The sequence below is a fragment of the Chanodichthys erythropterus genome, chromosome 10 (assembly GCF_024489055.1).
Source record: "Chanodichthys erythropterus isolate Z2021 chromosome 10, ASM2448905v1, whole genome shotgun sequence".
Classification (NCBI taxonomy): domain Eukaryota; kingdom Metazoa; phylum Chordata; class Actinopteri; order Cypriniformes; family Xenocyprididae; genus Chanodichthys; species Chanodichthys erythropterus.
In genome coordinates, this window is record NC_090230.1 from 33,422,259 (window position 1) to 33,444,493 (window position 22,235).

At 33.1% G+C, this 22,235-nt stretch overlaps 1 protein-coding gene across 1 annotated transcript; it reads left to right on the top strand.

The window, feature by feature from the left end:
* Positions 1-1,386: 1,386 nt before the first annotated feature.
* Positions 1,387-20,274, top strand: LOC137028523 (kinesin-like protein KIF2A). Its single transcript, XM_067397402.1, has 21 exons — positions 1,387-1,514; positions 3,118-3,212; positions 5,728-5,856; positions 6,339-6,393; positions 8,613-8,738; positions 10,085-10,185; positions 11,485-11,580; positions 11,701-11,755; positions 11,847-12,009; positions 13,619-13,709; positions 13,822-13,885; positions 13,962-14,053; positions 14,140-14,282; positions 14,372-14,576; positions 15,841-15,951; positions 16,059-16,126; positions 17,335-17,448; positions 18,381-18,528; positions 18,608-18,709; positions 18,835-18,970; positions 20,155-20,274. The coding sequence occupies exons 1-21, from the start codon at positions 1,454-1,456 to the stop codon at positions 20,238-20,240; spliced, it is 2,241 nt and encodes a 746-aa protein (XP_067253503.1). The 5' UTR covers positions 1,387-1,453; the 3' UTR covers positions 20,241-20,274.
* The last annotated feature ends 1,961 nt before the right edge of the window (positions 20,275-22,235 follow it).

Here is a 22,235-nt window from a genome sequence, read left to right on the forward strand (position 1 = left end):
GTTCTTAGTTTAGCTTATAGCATAATTAAACACATAAATACATTGTATGTGGAATTTGAAACTCCATCATCTAGAGCAGTATCTGAAACTCCCTGTATCTTTGTAGTTTTTTAACTTCTAAATGATCCTGAGATTTTGTATGAGTGTTGCCCAAGTAGCAGTTTATAGCATTAGGAGATAGAAAAACAGGCTCTGAATGTTCTGGATTTTTTGGGGGGGATGCCTGTTGCATTGTTCAGAGACAGGTGTGAATGGTTTTGAACATGAACCTGTAAGTGCTCTGGGGGGATGCATGTGTTCCTTTAGTATGATAGGTAGAGAGCATAATAGGCCAGCCAGACAGTATTGTTTGAATGTTGTAGTGGAATTTTGATTAGCATTTGCATTGAAATTAAAATACTTTGATGGATAATATACTTAGATCTCTACTCTCGACACATGGTCTACCACCCTGTTTATTCTTTCAGTTTATCTACAATACAAGACCCATATGTATTATTCACTTATTTATTTTTTTACTTTTTCCATTTCAGAATGCCAAGATGTCATCGGACCACTCCCCACTGGATGTACGCAAAGACATGATTGCACATTTCCCAGTAAAGACGAAGAGAGGACACTGCAGACACCGCAATAATGGATGCACAAATACACTGTGTAGCAAGTGCAATGTTCACCTGTGCTTCTCAGATGAAAAGAACTGTCTTAGGGACTATCACTGCAAAACACTTCATTCAAACCACACTGAAAGTGATAGAAGAAAAAGTTTTATAAATACAAATTTTCTCAATATTTTTATTAATAATTGCTTATTCAAAAAAAAATATGATTGTTGTGTGATTATTACTCATTTTATATACTGTCACGGGGCAAAGTAAGCAATCAACCCTGCAAATGAATGCTTAAATGCTCTGCATATCTGTTCAGACAAAGTGAGTACAAATACAGAAATTCTGCTCCTAACTAGGCCCAACGTTGCAATATTACATTTCCCTAAAAAGCGTACTAAAATGGTCAAAAAATTGCTCATTTTTTTCTATATTTGGGGTTTACAGGGAAATTGTTTAAATTAATTTTCTAGAATAACTAACAATTCAGTTGGAAGTATTTTAACAGATTTTGTTAAGAATATATATTAGGTATAATCAAAGTTAATGAGGCAGAACGCATGCATTATTTTATTTATTTTAATTTTATTACAATAATGTTTATTCTTGCTCAAGAAAAACGAAAAATAAACAACATAAAATAAAGAAAATAAAGATTGTGTCCACTGCAACTAGACAAAAGAGGTTGATGTGACATTCTGTGATGGGTGTGTGTGCGCGCTCTGCGCATGCGCGCTCATCCTTCTCTCACTCCTGACCTCCTCCCGGTTTTTGCTCTGCTGAACAACTTCTCCCGTGAAACCCGCTCAAATATAGCCATACAGATCCTGGCACACACATGAGGCATGGCAGCTCTCTTCGGGAAGATCCAGATCGGCATTTATGTGGAGATCAAGCGCAGTGATGGTGAGTCACACCCAGCAGCAGCTCGTTTATCTGGCTGAGATGCAGTTTGTCGGCGCATCATCTTTGTTTAACCCAGTAAACCCGTTTAACACAAGACAGCTGGTGCAAACGACGGGAGAGGATCGATATAGGCTTATGCATACATAGCCACTACCTTTCCGTCCTTGGCACGCCGTTGTATTGCCCGATTTTGGGATGCATGCTCCTGCTAACCCGTTAGCGAATTTACTAATTCTACTACGGCGGAGGCTTGACTCATAAATATTAATGAAGTCCTCCTGACGTTGCTTGGTAACCGTTTTGGAGCGTCTAGGCGCAGAATCTAATTGATAATCATAAGGCATAACGTCACCATCGCTTATACGCTAATGTGTGTGTTTCAGCCAATCAGATAAGCGTACAGGGTAAACGTCACGTTACGTAATAAATATTCATAAGCTAAGCCTTCGCCATAGTACGTTCGTAAATTCGCAGTCTCTTAGCATCCTCCCTGAGGAAGACGCCCAGAGACATCGCCTGAAAAACTCGTTTGTACTGCTGTTTTAGTTTAATATTTTTTTAGTTTTATTTTATTTTAGTTTATCGTCATTCCAGCAATGTACAAGTGTAAAGTGCAGCCACATTGTTTCCCTCTTTAGCGTTAACCTTTGGCCTATAGCTGGTTAGTCCATAGTAAAGTTGTATAGAAAGCAAGTATGAACCATACAATTTTATCTAATTTAGTCTGTTTATTCAAAGTAATCATGTATAATGTGCAATCAGCTGCTCATTATCACAAATCAAACCCCTTCAGGATATTACCTTGTTTATTTTGCGATAATAACCGACTGGCTATACTTTATTCCTTTAGTAACTTTTGTGCCCATTATTTTCCTCAAGTCAGACCTTTCAAACTTACATTCATATTCATATAAATAGTTATCAACAGTATTATGTTATAATTGACTGGAATATTTGATTGTGTATCACCTGAACTGTCCTTTGATATCTAATGTCTTGATGTAGCTCCTTTATTTTTGGTTCATCATGATTAATTGCATCTAACATTCAAGTTTGTAGATAATATATAAAAATTGATGCACCTCTTGATGGAAATAAATGTTGTGATGTTATTTCCATCAAGAGGTGCATCAATTTTTGGTCAAGATCTTGTATTATTGACAATGCAAGAGGTGAGCACTCTGTGAAGTCTCCTCCAGCACATCCCAAAGACTTTCAATGAATTTTAGAGGTGCCAATTCATGTGTAAAAATGATTCTTCATGCTCATTCACAACCAGTCTTTCACAATTTGAGCCTGATGAATCTTGACATTGTCATTCTGTAATATGGCCATGATGTGTCTTCCTACATGGTTGTTTAAGAAATGAAAATCTACACACTACATTAGTTACGGTTAGAAGAACTGCTGCCAAACATATAACATGCTAGAAACATAATCACTGTAATAATGATCCAGTCACAGACTCTTTAGTACTTTTTTTTTTTGGGCCGGGCAGTGTGTTTGTGTATATATATATATATATATATATAGCACTAGTTTTCAGTGTTATCATCAGGCTGCAGATCTTTGCAGTAAACCATTGTTTTGTTATCTGTCTCAGGCCGAATACACCAGGCCATGGTGACGTCACTGAATGAAGACAATGAGAGTGTGACGGTGGAGTGGATTGAAAACGGAGACACAAAAGGGAAAGAGGTGAATGTCTAATATTCATATTTAATACGTCCATCATATTGGCATAATGCACAAAAGACAAAAGCTTGTCATCATTCTTGCTTTTTGAGCATGCTGTAGTTGTACATCTCTCATAGAGACACAGATATAATATTGATGTGTCAGGATCAGGAGAGATTTATTCTAAAGCAGCTTTTGTACCTCAGCCTTAAATAGCTTCCAGGTTTATCAGTCAGTGAATGCTGTGCATTAATGCATGACATATCCCTCACATGTTGCTCTTTCATAACTTAGGAGAATTAATAGATGTTTAGGCCTGGTTTCACAGACAGGGCTTAGACTAAGCCAGGACTAGTCCTTGGTTCAATTAGGGCATTTAAGTAAGCTTTTATTACAAACTGCCTTAGAACAACTATTACTGGTGTGCATTTTGAGACAAAACAATATTTTAAAGTGGTCCTTGATTATGATTTCACTTTTTTAACTTTAGTTAGTGTGTAATGTTGCTGTTTGAGCATAAACAACATCTGCAAAGTTACGACACTCAAAGTTCAATGCAAAGGGAGATATTTTCTTTTACAAAAATCACTTTTTAAGGACTACAAACGGCTGGTAGGGACTACAACGAGCTTCTTCCTGGGGTTAATGACATCACAAACCCTAAAATTTACATAAACCCCGCCCCCGATAACAACAGAGGGGGTGAGGCCATGTTGAGCTGCTTTAGAGAAGAGGAAGAGTTGTTGTAGTAAAGTGTTGTTGACATGCCGTCATTTTAAGCCGGACTGCTTCACAAATGAGGGTCAATTCAATGCTGGATTTGCTGAAAAAAAAATTAACATGACGGCACATGCTAGTCGATGAGTTGAATCAACTCCACAGCAACTACATAAATTTATCCACTAACCATTCAGAAACGTCCAGTTTCATTCTAAAAGTTGTAACTTCTTCCTGAGTCTCTCCATCAGGTTCGACTCCGGTTTGAACAATGTAAGGCTGAACACCGTTACTGACAATTTCTGACATTTTGACTGTGTGAGATTCTCCAGCTTTGTTGTTGTTGAGCAACCGAAGCATGAGCTGTTAAAGCTCCGCCCTCTTCTGGAAAGGGGGCGGGAGCAGCAGCTCATTTGCATTTAAAGGGACACACACAAAAATGGTGTGTTTTTGCTCACACCCAAATAGGGGCAAATTTGACAAGCTATAATAAATGATCTGTGGGGTATTTTGATCTGTAACTTCACGGACACATTCTGGGCACACCAGAGACTTATATTACATCTTGTGAAAGGGGCGTTATGGTCCCCTTTAAGATATGTCAGTGCAAGTTGCTTTCAGTCAAAACAGCTCAAACATGCATTTTAATCTGGGTCTAGGCTTAAACCTTATCTGAAACCGGGCAAATATTTCATGTAACTCAACTTGATCTCAGATGTTTCTCCAATCAATCCTCATGAGAAACAGAGCTATAGAAATGAATCTGGATAGCAGCTCAGATCATTTGATCCTAAAGGAATTTAATGAGAAATATGATTCAATTCACATTTATTTGTATAGCGCTTTTCACAATGCATATCTTTTCAAAGCAGCTTTACAGAGAATGCATGTCAACATTACAGTTTAAAGAGTGCAGTTAGCTAATAATGTAATAATTTAGGCAATTTAATTTACAATCACTGTTAGCAGTTTAATTGAAGTTAGAAGCAATAACTCCTGGAAATACTGTGCTAAGTGAAAGAAAAAATGTTGATAAAAAAATTGAATCTAATATTTGGTTATTATAACAAAGCATAACAAGAGATTTATTAGCAATTTTTTGCCTATGAACACCACAAGTTTTATACTCTGTGAGCAAATTCAGTAGGGATGCACCAATATGAAAATTTTGGCCGATACCGATAATTCTTTATATGTGAAAGCCGATAATCGATATATTGGCCGATAAATCTAATTCAACATTTTTATATAATTTTTGAGAGCCTGATTACAAAAATGAAAGTCTGTCTCATCATTAAAAGCCATGTCCCAAGCACACAATTATAATGTTCTCATTATAATATTATGTTGCCGATATGACAGACTTGCATTGTACTCAACTGTATTTTTGTTTTTGAAGTGACTCCAATCATATTTCAAGCAATTCAAAACCATAATGGCGAACAGTATGCATCTGAAGTGTCTCAGCTGGAGGCAATAATATGTTATTTATCGGCCAAATTTTTTTATTGGATCAATAACGATAACATTAAAAATGAACATATATTGGCCGATACCGATATGGCGGCCGATATATCATGCATCCCTAAAATTCAGTAAGTTTTAGTCCTATGCTATAACAGAAAATCCTCTCCGTTCAAAAAGGCCAGTCAATCTTACTGCTGTCCAGGAGAAACTGTTGCGATGCTGAGAGATCTCATTTGTCATTTTTCTGTCCTGTGGGATGATTATATTTAGCAGCTTTTACAACTGTGGAAAGTCCTGTGCGCTCATGTGCCGTGAGGGCAGCCTAATGCTCGTGCTCTTTCTCTGTGAACAGATCGACCTGGAAAGCATATTTGCACTAAATCCAGATGTTGCACCTGAAGAGGAAATCCCACAAAGTCCTGAAACCCCTCCGCCACCCGTGTCGAGTGCCATCAAAATCAACAAGATCCCCCAAAACAAGGTTGGTGTCCATTTCGCTACACCATAATAGTTGTGACCAAGAAGACGGGAAATGGGTTCAGCGGTGGACAGATGATTGTATCGCACTTAGTCTGGCTTTTATAATTTCACAAATGCATTTCCAGACAGGAGTCATAAAGTCATACAATACTGTTTTCAGTTTTTACGTTCAAATCAATGCAGACTGGGTAAATTCCTGTCGTAAACACACACAAACTAAAATAACTTGCATTGTGTCATCCTACATTGGGAGATTAACCATAAGCCCTTTTGTTTGAATAATTACATGATATGTGCATGGATAATTATCGGAAGATGTAACCAGTTGTAATTTATAATAATTAGTAATTCTAGTTTTCAGATAGCTGTCAACACAAAGCTATAATGTGGCATAAATTCACTGTGAATGATTTTATTGTATAGATATATTTTGCAGACTGGATTGTACAAAACATAATTATTTTCTTGGACCATCTCTTGTAGAATCGCCGAACTGTAGCGCCACCAAAAAATGAAACGCCTGCAAGGGATAATCGAGGTATGATGTATAAGTCATGCAAAAATAATCATCGTAAACTAGTACTGTTACAAATTTAGTCCCACATTTGATTTATTTCAGCACATATTGATTTCAACAGTATTTGTTTTGAATTATACACCACGAGTCAAAAGTTTGGGCATATTGAATTTATGTTGCTCGGGATTATAAAACACTTTGAAGGCTTTGATGCTTTAAATCATTGTTTAATACATTTTAACTTTTATATTTTTAGTTTTATTTAAATTTTAGATCAAATTGTGCTTATTAGTTTATATATATATATATATTTATATATATATATTTCAATTAAGCTTTAATTTATCTTCATTTCAGATGTACACTTCATCTTAAACTTAATTTATTTCAGTTAGTTGCCAAGGCCACATTTCTAATTTTCATTTAATTTTTTGGTCACACATTAGTTTAGGGTCCAATTCTCACTATTAACTACAACTTTCACCTCAAAAAACTCCTAATTACTGCTTATTAATAGTTAGTAAGATAGTTGTTAAGTTTTGGTATTGGGAAGAATTAAGAATGTAGAATATGGTCATGCAAAATAAGGCATTAATATGTGCTTAATAAGTACTAATAAACAGCCAATATTCTGGTAATATGCATGCTAATAAGAAACTAGTTATAGTGAGAATTGGACCCTAAACTAAAGTGTTACCTTATATTTGATTTTATTTCAGCTTTCTTTCAATTAAAGAAAATGTTTTTTAATAATACTGCTTGAAAATTGTTTCATAGACAAAGATAAATTGTGCTTACAAGTTTTCATCGAAGACATCAGCATGGCTTTTAAACATTACTGAATCATTTGATTGTTAAAGGGTTAGTTCACCCAAAAATGAAAATTCTGTCATTAATTTCTCACCTTCATGTCGTTCCACACCCAGAAGACCTTCGTTCATCTTCATGACACAAATTAAGATATTTTTGATAAAATCTGATGGCTCAGTGAGGCCTGCATTGCCAGCAAGATAATTAACACTTTCAATGCCCAGAAAGCTACTAAAGACATATTTAAAACAGTTCATGTGACTACAGTGGTTCAACCTTAATGTTATGAAGCGACGAGAATACTTTTTGTGCGGCAAAAAAACAAAATAACGACTTTATTCAACAATATCTAGTGATGGGCAATTTGAAAACACCGCTTGATGAAGCTTTATGAATCTTTTGTTTCGAATCAGTGGTTCGGAGCACCAAAGTCACATGATTTCAGTAAACGAGGCTTTGTTACGTCATAAGTGTTTCGGAATTTCAATAGTTCACGTGACTTTGGCAATTTGATACACGCTCTGAACCACTGATTCAAAACAAAAGATTCGTAAAGCTTCATGAAGCATTGTGTTGAAATCGCCCATCACTAGAAAATGTTGAAAAGTCGTTATTTTGTTTTTTGGTGCACAAAAAGTTTTCTTGTTGCTTCATAACATTAAGGTTGTGTCACGGAATGGCACAGAGACAAGAGGGTTAGATCCAAATGCAGTTTTAATTGGGTAATCCATAAACGTAATCCAGACAGGCAAGGGTCAAAATCCACAGAACAGTCCACATAAAACAAAGAAAACACAAACAAACCCTCGATGACAAAAGCAGAAACAAACCAGGTATAAATAGACAGACACTAAAGACCAAACACAAAACAGCTGAGTGCAATGAGGGGATAATGAGTCCAGGAAGTGGGTTATGGGAAATGAAGTCCAAGTGTGGTGAGGAACTAGTCCGGGTTGGATTGCCCTTTAGCGGTTAACTAGGGCACTCCAACTGGTGCTCATGACAGGTTGAACCACTGTAGTCGCATGAACTGTTTTAAATACATCTTTAGTAGCTTTCTGGGCATTTGAAAGTGTTAATTATCTTGCTGTCAATGCAGTCCACACTGAGCCAAAAATATCTTAATTTGTGTTCTGAAGATGAATGAAGGTCTTACAGGTGTGGAACAACACGAGGGTGAGTAATTAATGACAGAATTTTCATTTTTGGGTGAACTAACAATCAAACTTGATTCAGTAATGTTTAAAAGCCATGCTGAAGTCTTTGATGTCAGAAAAGAGTTTTCATTTGTACCATATGTTTTGATCACAACATCATTCCCAAATTTCCATTTGTGTCATTTCAGAGTTTTGATAACTTACTATTATTCTAATGTGTAAAACAGTGATGAAGAAGAATCATGAATAAGCATATGTCTAAACGGTCTGCAGGTCCCCATTATTCAGTGTCTGTAGGTACAACTCGAGCGCGGCCGAGCCAACAGACCGAACCTCCTCCAGCAGCGCCCGCCCCGCCTCCACCGATACAACACCAAACCCTACAGCAGCAGCAGAACGGTACCACAGAACCTCATCAAGCTCCTTTTTTAATTGTTATAAGACTAGAAATTAATACTTTTGTTCAGCAGGGATGCATTTAATTTATCAAAAGTGACATTAAAGTCACTTCAAAAGTTTTCAGTTTCAAATAAATGCTGTTCTTTTGAACTTTCTATTCATTAAAGAATCCTGAAAATAATGAATCACAGTTTCCACAAAAATATGAAGCAGCACACCTGTTTTCAACATTGATAATAATCAGAAATGTTTCTTGAGGAGCAAATCAGCATATTAGAATGATTTCTGAAGGATCATGTGACAGTAATGATGCTGAAAATTCAGCTTTGTTCACAGGAATAAATATCTAGTTCAGCCATGAAACTCTAGAGGGCGCAGGCTGATCGGTTCTTACATGCAGTTTGCAAGCAATCACATCATTACCTCTGCAGCCAATGAGATTGCTTGCTCAATATTTAAAGGGGACATATCATGGAAATCTGACTTCTCCTTGTTTAAGTGCTATGATCAGGTCCCCGGTGCATCTACAAACCCAAATAGTGTGGTTCATAGTTTGTTGAAAGCTGGTCCTCTGAAACCCTCCACCTCCCCCAGCTCCACCTGCCTAGATCTGCTACAGGATTTATGTCTGTTTATGCAGCAGCATATATTACATGTTCACAGCAGTTTGTCTGTGTATCTATTAGCAGTAGCAAGTGTATACTTGCTTTACAGCTGCAATTTAGCAGATCTAGTCCACCAAGACCAAATTCACTAACGTTGCCATTCAATAAAATGCTAAAACTATTCCTTGAGTTGTCATGATTGAAATGACATTTTAAAATAAATTCATTTTATTTTAAACTGTAATGACATTTCTGTTTTTACTGTTTTTGATCAAATGCAGCCTTGGTGAGCAGAAGAGACTTCTTTCAAAAACACCGACCCCAAACCTTTGAAGAGTAGTGTAATTATTTTTGACACTACAGTTGAGAGCCTTTATGAATCCCTGCGTGTGTGTGATCTCTGATCTGTGAGTGTATGAAGAGACTCCAGCAGTGATGGAGGAGCTGAAGGGCTCTCAGTGCCGTCACAAACAACTGTTGTCTGCTGTCGCACCTAAACAAAAGCAGCATTTAGAGTTGTTTTCCAGCGCGTCTCAGAGATGACCCATCATGATGCCATTGTTGAGGGAATCACTCAAACACATTTAACACAAGCTAATGCACACTGACTTATGAATTATGTCAAACAAAATGCTTATTGAAAAATGAGAGAATCAGGTTTAGCTGACCAATATTATTATTGATTAATGTAACATCGATGTATGTTTGCATTGACAGAGTTTTCTGTGTGTGTATCTGCAGCTCGCAGGAAGTCCAACTGCGTGAAGGAAGTGGAGAAGCTTCAGGAGAAGCGGGAGAGGAGACGATTGCAGCAGCAGGAGCTGAGAGAGAAAAGAGCGCAGGTGACAAAACACACTGGTGTACTGTTTCTGTGTACTGACAATGTTTGTAAAGTTCAGTGTTGCTTAATGTGTAACATTTTATTGATATATATGTTGCGATATGTTTTATTATGATGATCAAATTTTTTTGTTATAAACGTCGTATTATGTTGCTTATTGCATATTACTGCAATTTTATCTATTTGTTTGTTTATTTATTATTTCCTATGGTTATTGATGGTTTAGTGACGAATTGGTTGTGTTGCTTTTTTAAATATTGCTTTATTATAGTTAATTAAACATTTTCATTACTTGAAATAAATTATATATAAAATAATATTTAATTATTTAAAATAAATGTTTATTTATTTTAACTTGTACTAAAACAGCTAAAACTGCAGTAGAAATTAATATAATAAAAACAATTAAAATAATAAAAAATAAAAATATATATAAATAATTAAACAAAAAATAAATAAATAAATTTAATTAAAAAAAATATAATAGAAATAATAATAAAAAAACAAATAAACTAAAATTACAATGAACAAAAATAAAAAAATACTTGCTTATGTTGCTTTTTTAAATATTGCTTTATTATAGTTAATTAAACATTTTGGTTTCTTGAAATAAATTATATTTAAAATAATATTTAATTAAAATAAATGTTTATTTATTTTAACTTGTACTAAAACAGCTAAAACTGCAGTAGAAATTAATATAATAAAAACAATTAAAAATAATAAAACAATTAAAATATATATAAATAATTAAATAAAAAAAATAAATAAATACATTTAATTAAAAAAATATAATAGAAATAATAATAAAAAACAAAGAAATAAAAAACTAAAATTACAATGAACAAAAATAAAAAATTATTCTAAATATTAATAATTATATTATATAATTATAGTTTTTAAACTATACTAAAATAAATGTGGTGTCTGCTAAATGAATAAATGTAAATAAATACATTTCCTGTTTTATATATTAGAAAATATGTATTATTGTTATTATTATTATTATTATAAAAATAATAGGCAGTTTACAGTACACACTGCCCAGTTTCCAGTTTATAATAAACTTGTATTCCACTCTAAACACATCATGAATGTTTCAAACTGTAGTTTGCTTCATTGACCACATGACCAGATTAACTCAGCAGTTATCATCTCAGTAATTAAAATTAATTTGCATTTCTAATCCAAATTATTAAATAAAAATGTCTTGACTGTTGACATGATGACTTAACCTCTCTAGGATGTTAATATGTTCTAACTCTTACAATATTAACTGAGATTTTTTTTTATTACACAGGAAGTCGATGCCACAACCCCTAATTATGAAATTATGTGCATGATCCGAGACTTCAGAGCGAGTTTGGACTACAGACCGCTGACCACTGCAGATCTGGTGAATAACAACATCATTATCACTCATCTCACAGTTATTATGTCATTCAATTTCCACATGATTTATCAACTTATTGCATGGTATTATAATATGTATGTATTAATATGTGTATTTTCTCAGATTGAGGACCACAGGATATGCGTGTGTGTGCGGACACGTCCACTGAACAAGAAAGGTGAAGATGAAATCTTATTATTCTAACATACATTCATGTTGTAAGTGTCTAGTGCTGTTTACGAGACGCCACATCATCTGTTCGCTCTCAGAGCTGACCGTGAAGGATCTAGACGTCATCACCATCCCCAGTAAAGATGTGGTCATGGTCCACGAGCCCAAGCAGAAAGTGGATTTAACCAGATACCTGGAGAACCAGACTTTTCGCTTCGATTACGCTTTCGATGACACCTCGACAAACGAAATGGTTTACAGGTCAGATACTTATTGGTTTACTTAGTGAAAAGGTCATATACTTATTTGTAATTGTGAAAATAAAAAGCAAAGACAAGAGAGAGAAAAAAATAGTTTTGTTCTGTCTTGCACTGTACTTATAAATATAAAAATATTTTTTTATGAAAAATAACCTATTCAATATATATAAAAATATATTAAAAACATTAGAAATATTAAAAAAATTGTTCAGTCATGCACTGTACAAAGTAACAATTGAAATATTTTAAAACAATATATTTTAATTGTTTAAAAATATTAAAAAGTAATTTTAATTTAATGTTTAAATAATATATATATATAAATATATATATATATATATATATATATATATATGTTTATAATAATAATGTTTATAATAATATATATTTACTTTTTTAATATTATTTTTATAAAACAATATATTATATATATTTTAATATATAGAATATATAGTTTTATAAAAATAATATTAAAAAAGTATGCAAATGTTTAAGTATATATATTGAAAAATACAGTTACAAATTAAAAAATTTTTTTTTATAAAAATATAAAATTCTGCATTCAAAAATTCTATAGAAAAAATTATCTGTTCAGTCTTGTACTGTAAAAAGTAACAATAGAAATACATTTCTTTAAAAATAAAATATTAAAAAGTATATAAGCACATATATATATATATATATTAAAATGTGTATGAGTATATACATTTAAAAATATAAAAAATATTTAAAAAAAGTCACGAACTGTACAAAATAACAATAGAAATACACAGTTCTATAAAAAATAAAAAATTAAAGTATCTAAGTATATATATATATATATATATATATATATATATATATATATATATATATATATATATATATATATATATATATATATAGTGTAATATATACTTACATACATACATACAGTGTATAAGTATACATATTAAACCATATATATATATATATATATATATATATATATATATATATATATATATATATATATATATATATATATATATATATATATATATATATATATATATAATACTATTTGTTCAGTCACACACTGTACAAAGTAACTACAAATATTTAGTTTTATAAAAAAAAGAAAAAAGTATGTAAGTGTACAATTGTATATGTATTAAAATATATGTATAAGTATATAAATTTAAAAAATATATTAAAAAAAATAGTTTGTTCTGGCATGGCCTTTACAAAGTTATAAGTATAAAAATATATAATTTTTTTTTTTATAGAAATAGAAAATGGCATTAAAAATTCAGAAAAATGTGAAATTTCTGATTAATATTCAGCATATTAAAATAATGATATTTTGCCTCTGGATTTAATTGGTTCATGAGAAAGTAGACCATGTTCTTGGTTAATATAATTTTCTCTGCCTGCATGGCCGTGGTTACATTAGCTGAAAGAAAATTTATTTCAGAGACAGTTATGACATGGAAAATGATGAAAACAATCATTTTTTGAATTAGAAATGTGCACCGATGAATCATTAAGAGTAAAATTAGAGCCATTTAAGTAAAAAAAACATTTTCATTTCATATTCTCTTTTCTTATTATGTTTAAATATAATCTGAAGTCTTTGGTTTACGTTTCAGGTTTACTGCCCGGCCGCTGGTGGAGACCATATTTGAGAGGGGAATGGCCACCTGTTTTGCTTACGGTCAGACGGGCAGCGGGAAAACTCACGTAAGTGTCTGACCGTAAACAAAACCAGATGACATCATATTACAGGAAAAGATCTTCCCAGAGGATCGTTCCATTTGCCTCTCTGTCATAATCAATTTTCCTTCCATTCCAGACCATGGGAGGAGATTTTTCAGGGAAGAACCAGGACTGCTCTAAAGGGATCTACGCACTCGCTGGTATGTGTCAGACCTGAAGTTTTTCTGTATAAATATTGAGTTACTGTTTCCTGAATTTTCTTTTCTTTTCTTTTAGCACGGGATGTTTTTCTTATGTTGAAAAAACCAAACTACAAGAAGTTGGATCTTCAGGTGTACGCGACGTTCTTTGAAATCTACAGCGGGAAGGCAAGTTCTCTTTTGCTCATGAATGATTAATGAGCTCATTTAATATTCATAAAGTGCATTAAGTCAAATTTCAATGGGCCGTGCAGGTGTTTGACCTTCTAAACAGGAAGGCGAAGCTGCGAGTTCTCGAAGACGGTAAGCAGCAGGTTCAGGTGGTCGGACTGCAGGAGCGAGAGGTCAAATGCACCGAAGATGTGCTTAAACTCATCGAGATGGGCAACAGCTGCAGGTGCCACCAAACAGATTGCTTCTTTCCGGCAGTGGTATTGTCAAAAATCGTTTGTATTAATCTCGATTTTTGTATCTGGTTTTCCTCAGAACGTCCGGACAGACCTCGGCTAACGCTCACTCGTCCCGCAGTCATGCCGTGTTTCAGATTATTCTCCGCAGGAGGGGCAAAATGCACGGCAAATTCTCTCTCATCGACCTGGCGGGAAACGAGCGAGGGGCCGATACATCGAGCGCTGACCGACAGACACGCCTGGAGGGCGCCGAGATCAACAAAAGTCTCCTGGCGCTGAAGGTTTGTGCTTCAAATCGTCACACACGGGCTCCAGAACCACTTGATTTGACCCTGATTTGACCTGATACATCTGTAAACTGAGAAGAGATATTTATAGATATTTACAAAAGCAAAGAGAAAATTGTTTTGTTCAGTCTCGCACTGTAGAAGGTAACAAATATAAAAATATTTTATGAAAATATAAAAAAATATATTTGTAAAAAATATATAAAAAAAACAAAAATGATTATGAAAAAATAAAAAATGTATTACAAATATTAGAAATATGAAAAATATAATGTTTAGTCTCATACTATACAATGTAACAAATATAAAATATTTTATGAAAATATAAACATGGATATTAAAAATATATAACAGTATTAGAAATATAAAAAATATAATTTGTTCAGTCTCATACCATACAAAGTAAAAAATATTTATGAAAATATAAAATATATTAGAAATAAAAAATATTAAAAATATTAGAAATATAAAAAGTATAATTTGTCCAGTCTCACACTGTACAAAGTATAAAATATAGAAATGTTTTTATAAAAATAAAAGAATATTACAATGTATATAAATATATATTAAATATATACAATATAAAAAAATAAAAATGTTTAGTCTCACACTCTACAAAGAAACAACTAAAATATATTTATTAAAAATATAAAATATAGTAAATATATTAAAAAATATTAGAAATATGATAATTACAATTTGTTTAGTCTCACTGTATAAAGTAACAAATATAGAAATGTTTTATAAAAAATAATATATATATATATATATATATATATATATATATATATATATATATATATATATATATATATATATTATATACAATATATTAAAAATATAATTTGTTCAGTCTGTAACAAAGAAACAAACAAATAAAATATTTTTATGAAAATATTAAATATAGTAAATATATAAAAAATTATTAGATTTTATATAATTTCATATAATTTGTTTAGTCTCACTGTATAAAGTAACAAATATAGAAATATGTTTTCATAAAAATAAATATTAAAACATATATTCTTTAGTTTCACACTGTACAAAGTAGCAAATATAAAAATATAAAAAGTCATTCACAACTTCTGTCATGTGACCTTTCTGAATAAAACTTTATATTCAGCAGGAAGTAATGAAATGCATCTGTATTTGATTTGTTGGTGAAAAGTAGACCGTTTGTTTTGGTTAATATCATTTTAAGCAGGAAGAAGTTTGTGTCATGTTAGTATCTCGGTCCATTTGTGTTTGTGTGCGGCAGGAATGCATCAGGGCTCTGGGTCGAAACAAACCACACACTCCGTTCAGAGCCAGTAAACTCACGCAGGTCTTAAGAGACTCCTTCATCGGAGAAAACTCTAGAACATGTATGGTAAGAACACTGTGATGATGTTAGTCTATCAGTCATATATTAATTCTCATCACACAGTGTAATTAGTGTATTTGTTAATGATTTAAATGTGTTTGTGGTTGCAATAGATCGCTACCATCTCTCCTGGAATGGCATCATGTGAAAACACATTGAACACTCTGAGATACGCCAACAGGTACGTGAGCACATTGAAAGAAGATTCCCAGTGTTGAACCCTTCACTGTGTCTAGAAATTAGCTGAATGTTTTTTATCCTTGTTTATTTCAAGATTTCTAATGCAAGTAACCTGACAGTCAGATCCAGTCACATCTGGGGGCTGTTAATGAAAAAACTAATCAAAATGATGGACATATTTGACCCTTTATGTCTTTCTATTCAAGAATTAGAATATGTTTGTTATGTTTATTAATACTCGTATATTATACATGTATTAATACACATATTAACATTCAAAACCTTTATTTTATTTTATTGATATTAATAATTGGTCTGATTCTAAAGCTATATATATAATTCATTATGTTGTATTTATATACTCTTTTTTTATTTTTATAATTATATTGTTTATATTTAACAAGAATATCAAAATGAATATCAAATTGTAATATGTAAATACAAGAAAATGTTGATTATTATACATTCTGTTAAATATTTATGTAGATAGTCATAGATTATTGTATTCATATTCAAATTCTTTATATAAAAAATGGAAAAATAATGAAAATCATTTTCTGAATTAGAAATGTGCACAGAACAAAGCAAAAATAATTTTTATACAGTTATTTAGAATCAAATATATTAATCATTATCTTTTTACATTACATATTTTTGTGTTTATTGTTTAGTAGACAACTATTAACCAATGGCATTTTCTGTATATGTATTTTTTCATAATTTTATAGAATTCAGTTGAAAATCGTAACGTTTGTAAAAACAATAGAGTAATTATATTATATAATGATTTAAAAAAACACTATATTTTATTATATTATATATTTATTAATAAACATAATATTAATATTAGAATATTTTTATTTATATTAATATTTCTAAATTTCTATATATTTTTATGATCAATTATTGTGTGTGTGTGTATATATATGTATATAAAATGGATAATATGCATTCTATAAATAAATATGTATTTACATTATATTCATGTTATTAAAATTATTTATATAAAACAATCATTTATCTCATTATCTGTTCCTACATTTGATATTTTTGAGTGTTTAGTAGCAAACTATTACCCGACAGCATTCACTCCAGGAGTGTTTTTCACGTTTAACTCATTTCCACCGATTATGAATCAGGAATGTCTGTGTTGGAGGAGTTTGTAATTCGGTCTCTCTGTCTCACTGCCGTCTGCCATCCCGTCTTCAGAGTGAAGGAGTTTGGGATCAGCCCTTCCGACATTCCCTTCTCCCAGGGGGGTGGCGGCCGCTCCGAACTCTCTCCTACCTATGAGTACGATGACTTTGCTACCTCACCCAGCAGGTCTCACCCTTTTCCAGTTTCAAGCCTGTCTCATCTCAGACAGAGCCTCCATGAGAGTCCCGTGTTTCTAATGATTCGCTTGGGTTTCAGTTCAGAGAATGCGTCTACATGTGCTTCTTTCCGTTTTGGTCAACTGTTATTTTGTCCTTTGTTTTTTGAGTCCATTTGTATCATATTTCAGGCATGTTTCTGTTTTCTGTTGCTTTTTTTAAATGTTTTCCATTGCAGCTACACTAACATTGCTTTGTGTTTGCTTGTGCCTTATAGAGCAGATGGAGTCCATCATTATCATGCTGCATGACCATGTGACTGTAACATTAACCATTTCCATTGGTTTATTGCATCATGACTTGAATACCTCATGCTTTCATACCAACACTGTCAGGTGGAAACCTCGTATTACCAAAATTTTCAGGAAATGGAAAAAAAAACTCTGGTCAGACACTTTTTACTAAAATCGAGCTCGATGACCAGCGAATGTCAGACATGCGTGTTTTTCCATCATTAGAACGACCGCACTGACAAAAGTGGTTGTTAAGAAAAGTGCTGAGATGAATTTTTGTGCCATCTAGCTGTTTAAAAGAGAATAAAGTCAAATGCGCCTTTTAGTAAAGAAAATGCTGTACTCGTTCAAACAAACGGTTCATTTATCATTGCATTGCAAACAAGCAAAGACGTTCCAAACCGCGTGCGACACTTCATTCATGATAGAGGGATAGAGTTACAATGGAGTTTCGAGGTTTAGTCACAAGCTCTTTTTAATATTTTCATTGGTTAAATATTTGTAAAACCCACAGACAGATGTAAAGGCTGTCCAATAGTAGTGATTTATGAGAAAAATGAAAAACTACAAAATAAGGAGAAACGAGGTTTCCGGCCGACAGTGTCGATATGCTGACTGTCTTGAACTGAGATGCTGTTTGTGACCGCAGGGTGAAGGAGCTGAGCATCGACCCCAATGCAGTGATGGAGGGACGGTCCGCCGGACACTCGGTCAACCAGCTGGAGGTGTTGGAGGCGCAGTGGGGCGTGGGCAGCTCTCCTCAGAGAGACGATCTCAAGCTGCTCTGTGAACAAAACGTAAGAGCGCTTCACCTCAGCTTGTTTTGGTTGGTATGAAAACGTGACGGTGTGTTGATGTGATGCATGCTGTGCACAGGAAGAGGAAGTGTCCCCACAGCTCTTCACCTTCCATGAGGTGGTGTCTCAGCTGGTGGAGATGGAGGAGCAGGTTCTGGAGGACCACCGCGCCGTCTTTCAGGTGCGCTTACATCAGCTTATGAACGTTTTTGTTGTACCTTATTTGAAGGATATTTAGGTATTTTAAATGACTTGAATGTGTTTGTGATGGATAGAGGTTCCTGTAATGCTCATGTTGTGTTGTAGGAGTCCATACGCTGGCTCGAGGATGAGAAGGTTCTTCTGGAGATGACGGAGGAAGTGGATTACGATGTGGAATCCTTCGCCACTCAGCTTGAACAGATTCTGGATCAGAAGATTGACGTGTTAACAGAGCTCAGAGGTCAGTACCTTCATTTATAAAACTGTAATAAGAGTTGAAGATGTCACTTTTTTTAAATGTGATCCTATTAACTCTTTCCCTGCCATTGACGGAATTGTATGGCTTTCCGTGTTTTCACTGTTATACGGTAGGGGGCGCTGTTACACATCTTCTGAAAGAGTACTGAATCTCCGGATCAAAACACATTGCTTATGCACATGATAAAAGCATTGCTTATGCACGTTGTTATCTTTTGGATAAACAAAATAAATTATTGCTTTTTTTATTGAAATGTACCCACATTCAAATGTTGATCATTTCTCAGAGATAATGACTCTAATGTCATGGTCAGACATTCATACAAAAAATATTGGGGGCCACAAAACTTTTGTAAAAATGATCAAAAGCGCTGGTGGGGAAAGAGTTATTTATAAAAGACACAAATTAAAGTACACAAAATAAAAAATAAAAAATTGAAATGAAGTTTATTTTTGGAGCATTTTTTTTTTTTTTTTTGCATTAGGATTTTCATGAAAATTAATGAACAGTTTCTCCTAAAAATAGCATTACTATAATGTAAATAATGTAATGTATATAAAATTGTGTATATATTTATATATTATAGAATAATTAAAAAATATAAAAAATTTTGCCTAAAAAATAGTTACTAAAAGGTAAATATTATTTTTTTGAATGAATGAATGAATATTCTTTATTAAAAAACATTAGTGACAACCATGCTGACATTTAAAATGGTCTATTAATAAAATTCAAAATATATCAAGTAAGGTCAAAATGCAAAAAAAAAAAAAAAAAAAAAAAAATTATATATATATATATATATATATATATATATATATATATAATCATGAAGTACACAAAAGAATAAATAAAAATTGGTCATTTTACTACTATTTTATATAAATATATTAAATAAAGAAATTTTATATATATAATATATATATATATATATATATATAAACAATAATATTTATTCTTAAAAAATATTAATGTATTAATATAGTACAGTTTCTTTATACAAAATTAATCACTAACACTTTTTTTAATGTTTTGTCAGCGATTGATTCCCAGGTTACAGAATAGAATGACAACCCATTACACTAGTGTCCCTTACAAAGTTGTTTTCCTTCATGTCAGATTAAATTCTTTGTCAACCAAGAGAATTGCGTTTCCTTTCGTTCCAGATAAAGTGAAGTCTTTCCGCTCTGCTCTTCAAGAGGAGGAACAGGCCAGCAGGCAGATAAACCCCAAACGTCCGCGAGCCCTGTAGCTCCAGCTCATCACCAGCTCTCATCTCTTCAATGTATGTACATGTGTAACCTGTACGTGATGTGACGGTTTTCTTTCATCCGAGAAAAGCACATTTTAACTGTATAAATCATTTCAGTTCTTACTAAAATGAATGACCATAGAGTTTAAGGCCATGAGAGGGCGTGTGTGAGATTCTGAGCTAATGCATGAACAAACCAGCTCTGCATCATCCGCATCTGTGTGACGCCTGTAAATATTCCATCGAGTCATTAATGTATATACATGCTCATACCTGCTACTTGCATATCAGTTTGCCAGTTAATGAAATACAATTATGCCGTCCCAATGGAAAAGAGAGAATATGGTCTAGAAATTAGGGATGCACTGATATAGAAATGTTGACCGGTTATTTTTATGGCTGCTAACAAATTTGAATGTTTTTAAATGAAAGCACACTGTCAGTTTGTAATCATTTGTATTAAAAAACACAATGTTGGATGACATGCTTCATGTGAAATTAGGCATATACAAGAGGGAAAGATTGAATACTGTGCAGTAAAATTGTAGGAACAATACTGATAATTGTACAAAAATATATTGGTCATTGATATATTGTGCATCCCTAGTTACAGTAGAAGTTGCATGACTGCAATATGGATGATCTCTATTGAGACCTACAGGAACTGACTAATTTATTAACTTGTGTAGCAGTGAGATGATACATGCTTCTTTTTTTGATCGAACCTTTACTGTAACAAAAAAACAAACAAACACAGGCCTTATTGAACCAACTTCACAATGATCCTTTTCAGTGAAAGAAATCTGTAGATGAGCAACTATACATGTATTAGCTTATTCAGCTCAGATCAAAATAAGTTCATGTGATATACTTTTCTGATATAAAGAGGGATTTTGTTACTACAGTGTTTTGTTTACATTTTAAGAAGTGAAAGTGGTCATTATAAAATTTAGGCTGCTGTCTCATTTTTAAAAAAAGAAAAATGCTATTAAGCATCAGTGGTTTATTTTTTATTTTTTAAATGTTCCCCGTCAGAGCTTTAAATGATTTTGTTCCCGTCTCATTTTTAAAGGCCGTTTGTGTTAAGGGGAAGCTGGATCTGTATGGGACTCAGTGTTTCAATGTATTGCATTGCTAAAATAAAGAGCCATCCGATGACGTCCTTTTTCTGGCACATTATTGTTCACTACGCATAATTTGATTGCTTTGCAGATCAACGTAAGGAAAACTGATTTGTACATATTAGACTACATATTAGATTTTAATGCAGTACGTCATTGCACTGCAAGCTTCGGCGAGGACAGTCTTGAAATAGCCATTAATGGCGGGGAAGCATTGTGTCATAATTGGCGGAAAATTGCCAGGGAAAGAGTTCAGATCTGCTGATCCTGACAGAACATCACATGAAAAACTAAGGTGAACTACATTGTATTGGGCATTCAAGGGGAACATGATGGCATCAGTTGAACGTTTACATGGCTCTAGTTCTAGTGATCAGGTGCTGCTTAAACCGTTTGGTATTATTATCTTTAGAGCTCACAGTCAGGGGTCATTTCCTGTATTGTCTTTAGTGGTCACTTCTGTAGCTGTGTAAGGTCAACACCTTCAAGGACTGTCCACTAAATGCCTATAAAATACAATGTATGACTGCTTTAGTCAGACTTGATGATTGCAGAAACCAAACAGCTCATTTCTCAATAAAGAATCCTGAATACACACCAGAGTCTCCTGGTCTTCACTTCTGAGTTTCCTACAAATATACATACCTACACACAAACATGTATCTACCTTTCTACCTACCTACATCCATCCAACAAACCATCCATCCATATCTACCTTTCTACCCACATACATCTATACATACCTATATCCATATCTATCTTTCTACCTACATCTATACATGCCTACATCCATCCATACCTACCTTTCTACCTACCTACATACATCTATACATACCTACATCCATCCATATCTACCTTTCTACCTACCTACATA